General features: G+C 42.0%; 1 protein-coding gene across 1 annotated transcript; it reads left to right on the forward strand.

Moving 5' to 3' along the window:
- The first annotated feature begins 1126 nt into the window (after positions 1-1126).
- LOC115623808 (putative serine protease K12H4.7) lies at positions 1127-2555 on the forward strand. The gene is made up of 6 exons (XM_030518352.1): positions 1127-1197; positions 1252-1487; positions 1539-1770; positions 1842-2014; positions 2075-2380; positions 2437-2555. The coding sequence occupies exons 1-6, from the start codon at positions 1127-1129 to the stop codon at positions 2553-2555; spliced, it is 1137 nt and encodes a 378-aa protein (XP_030374212.1).
- Positions 2556-3328: the final 773 nt, after the last annotated feature.

Consider the following 3328-nt stretch of genomic DNA (forward strand, 5'->3'; position numbering starts at 1 on the left):
ATTTAATGTTGCGTTAAAGTGGAAGTAAGGTATACTCCAAAAATAAGTAGACATTTTTGTTTAATAAAGAAAAATATGATAAAATTATTTTACAGAAATTCAACAATACCCGATTGCTTTGATTTGTTGATTGCTGTGAAAAAGAAATCAATTATGTAAGAAAGTCTTGCACTATATTTTAATAGAAAGGAAAGGAAAGTCTGTTTATTCTACTCCATTCATTTTTATAGCCAAACTATGAATATTGTAAGGCAGCTTTTCTTCATAGCTATGTCAGAACATATCTCTACAATTTTTCGTTATAAGTATCCTCGCACTGGATCACAGATACTCTGCTTTAAATCTTAAGTACAATATTCTTACTTTGTCCCTCTATTTCCATATTTAAAAACTTTCTTTAAGTTTTTTTATTTTTAAAATATAAAATAAAGAGAATAGATTTTGCTAAAAACTGTGGATATATTCCCACTTTTTAAGTTTTTCTTAAACAATTTTGCTGCTATATTCAATGTCAAGTAATTATCTTTATTTAATTTCAGCACCCACACAGTTTTCAACTCATCAGCATTCAACTGACCTTATTAGTCTATAGTAGTAATTGGCAACCTTTACTTAACATCATTCATCAATATGCATATTCATTATAAATGTCATAATTAGCATAACAACATACTGACATAAGGGTGGCAATCGCTTCATTTGGCATAAAAGAGCCACGCGGCCCCACTGATATGCTCAGTTCAAGCTCTCCACACCATGAAGTGCCAATCTTTGTTGCTGTGCCTCCTTGGCTGCTCTTTCGCCGAATCAGCTTCCAATCCTTATCGCCGCAATTTGGAACTGCTGCTGCAGGAGCCCAGTTCTGGAGCCTATTCGAAGCACGAAGCAGCACAGGTGGAGGAACTTTGGATGACCCAGAAACTGGATCATTTCGATGAGGCAAATAATCAGACCTGGCAAATGGTATGACCTCCACCTACTCGTGTGAAATGCTTTACAACTCTTCCATTTGCAGCGTTACCTTCGCAATGCCAAATACCATAGACCCCTGGGCCCCATTTATATATTTGTGGGTGGTGAATGGACAATATCGCCGGGTTTTTTAAGCACAGGACTAACACATGACATGGCTGTGGAAAATGGCGGCATGCTGTACTATACGGAACACCGATATTACGGCAAAAGCTGGCCATTGGGGTAGACTGTAAGCCAAATGAGATTGAAGCTTTATTAAATGATATTTCCCAGCAGCAATGACAGCTTAAGCCAGCTGGAATATCTTAGTGTGAGGCAGGCTTTAGCCGATCTGGCACACTTTATAAGCTATCAAAAGTCCCACTCAGCCCATCTCGCAAATGCCAAAGTCATCTTGGTGGGTGGCTCCTACTCCGGCAGCATGGTGGCTTGGATGGCGGATCTCTATCCCGAGCTCATCGATGCCAGTTGGGCTTCCAGCGCTCCGCTCTTGGCCAAAGCGGACTTTAATGGTATTCCTTAGTGTCATTGAATTCCACATATAATGACTTGAATATTTTCAGAATACATGGAAATGGTTAGCAACTCCATAAATCTGAGATATGGCCGCAAATGCACGCAACGCATTCGTAGGGGTCTACAATACTTGGCCCACATACTCAATGGGAATGAGTCGCGTGAGGTTCTGGAGCAGCTCAATGCCTGTCCACATTTTAATGTCTCGGATCAGCTGGATCGCGCGGCATTCTTTAACGGTATTGACAATTATTTTGCGCTCATTGTGCAGAGTTACAGGTGAGGAAGTCCTGGGCAGCCTAATTAGATTTAAATGAATCTAAAGAGTAGCACGATTTCTTCTATTGTAGCTCCTATATACCAGACCTGTGTGAGACGCTTATGTCCCTACATCCCACAGATGAGCAGGCCATGTTTAAGTTTCTCCAGCTGCTCTATGGCAAGAATGGCAGCAATTGTTTGGACTTTAGCTACAAGGCCATGTTGCAGCTCTTCACAGACCTGAGCGATCAAAATTCAGGCAGTAAATTTAATATTTTGTTGAACAAGGGCAACAAAGCACTCAAGATATCCTTTCACACAGCACGTGCCTGGTTTTTTCAGACCTGCAATGAGTTCGGCTGGTATACGACGACCGCTGGCAGTGGGAGCAGCGACTTTGCCAATCAAGTGCCTTTGTTGTTCTTCGAGTGCTTGTGCCGGGATGCATTCGGGCGGAGGCAGACGGCAGCCCATTTAACCGACGGCATTGCACAGACGAATGCGCAATTCGGTGGCCTCAACTTCAACCAGACCGTAAGGTACCGGCAAGTTTTCTTTACGCATGGCGAACTCGATCCCTGGCGCGCCCTCGGCAAACAATTTGGACATCAAGCGCTGCTCATACCGGGTGAGGCCGTCCGCAATTAAAGCATGGAGTTGCATAATAATTTTAACTGCCTGCAGGCTACTCACATTGCGAGGATCTGGGCAGCATAAATGTCGGGCAGAGCATACCCATGAATCTGGCCAAGCTCCGTGTCATGTCCTTCCTGCGACGCCATTTGTATTCGCAATTGCATTGAGGAAATATGAAAATACAAGTGCTCCTTGCAACTACATTAATAGAACTTTTACGTAGGCGTCCATTCATTTTGTTGATTTCCATGCCATTGTTATGTCCGAGCACCGGACAAATTGAGTGACACTTGGTCCTAACTAAGATAAGTGTGTAACGAGCAACTGTGGTGCAACAATGGCGGCTGGCTGGCAGGCAGACGATGGTGGACGTAAGTTCAGGTAAACAATTTGTTCAATATGTTGACACTGGGGATTCTTAAAAGCAATTTCTCTTGATTAAGAAAGTGCACTTGTTGAGCAAAGTGCAGCACTTGCTTGTTGTTCTTTTCGTTGGTAGTTGTGTCAATATTACTGTTGACTTAGGGTGTGGCAGGAAATGAGTAAAGACAAATATCTGGGTTGCTACAATCTCCCAGCTTGGTAACCAATACACGCTGCCGACCTATAGGCATCCATATACAACACCTTAACATCAATAATTCAGGGGACTAGTCCCTGTGAAAGCGGTTCTTTAATTAAAGGAGGACACTGCTTATAAAAAAGTCTCTTGAAAATCTAGCTATCCAACGCAACAATGGGTTAAACCTGGATTAAATCTAATTTCAATTAAATCTCATGCCTGTAACTGCTTCTGGCTTAGTTTTCGGAAAAAGAGTGGAGGAATCTGCAAAAACTGATAAATAGCCTGGAGAGAGTCAAATATATTAAACGATTTACGGCCAACAACGGAGTCAATATAGATCAGTAGTTTAAAAATGATTTGAGTTTCCAACGGCAT

The sequence above is a fragment of the Scaptodrosophila lebanonensis genome, unplaced genomic scaffold (assembly GCF_003285725.1).
Source record: "Scaptodrosophila lebanonensis strain 11010-0011.00,11010-0021.00 unplaced genomic scaffold, SlebRS2 tig00000053-arrow-pilon, whole genome shotgun sequence".
NCBI classification, from domain to species: domain Eukaryota; kingdom Metazoa; phylum Arthropoda; class Insecta; order Diptera; family Drosophilidae; genus Scaptodrosophila; species Scaptodrosophila lebanonensis.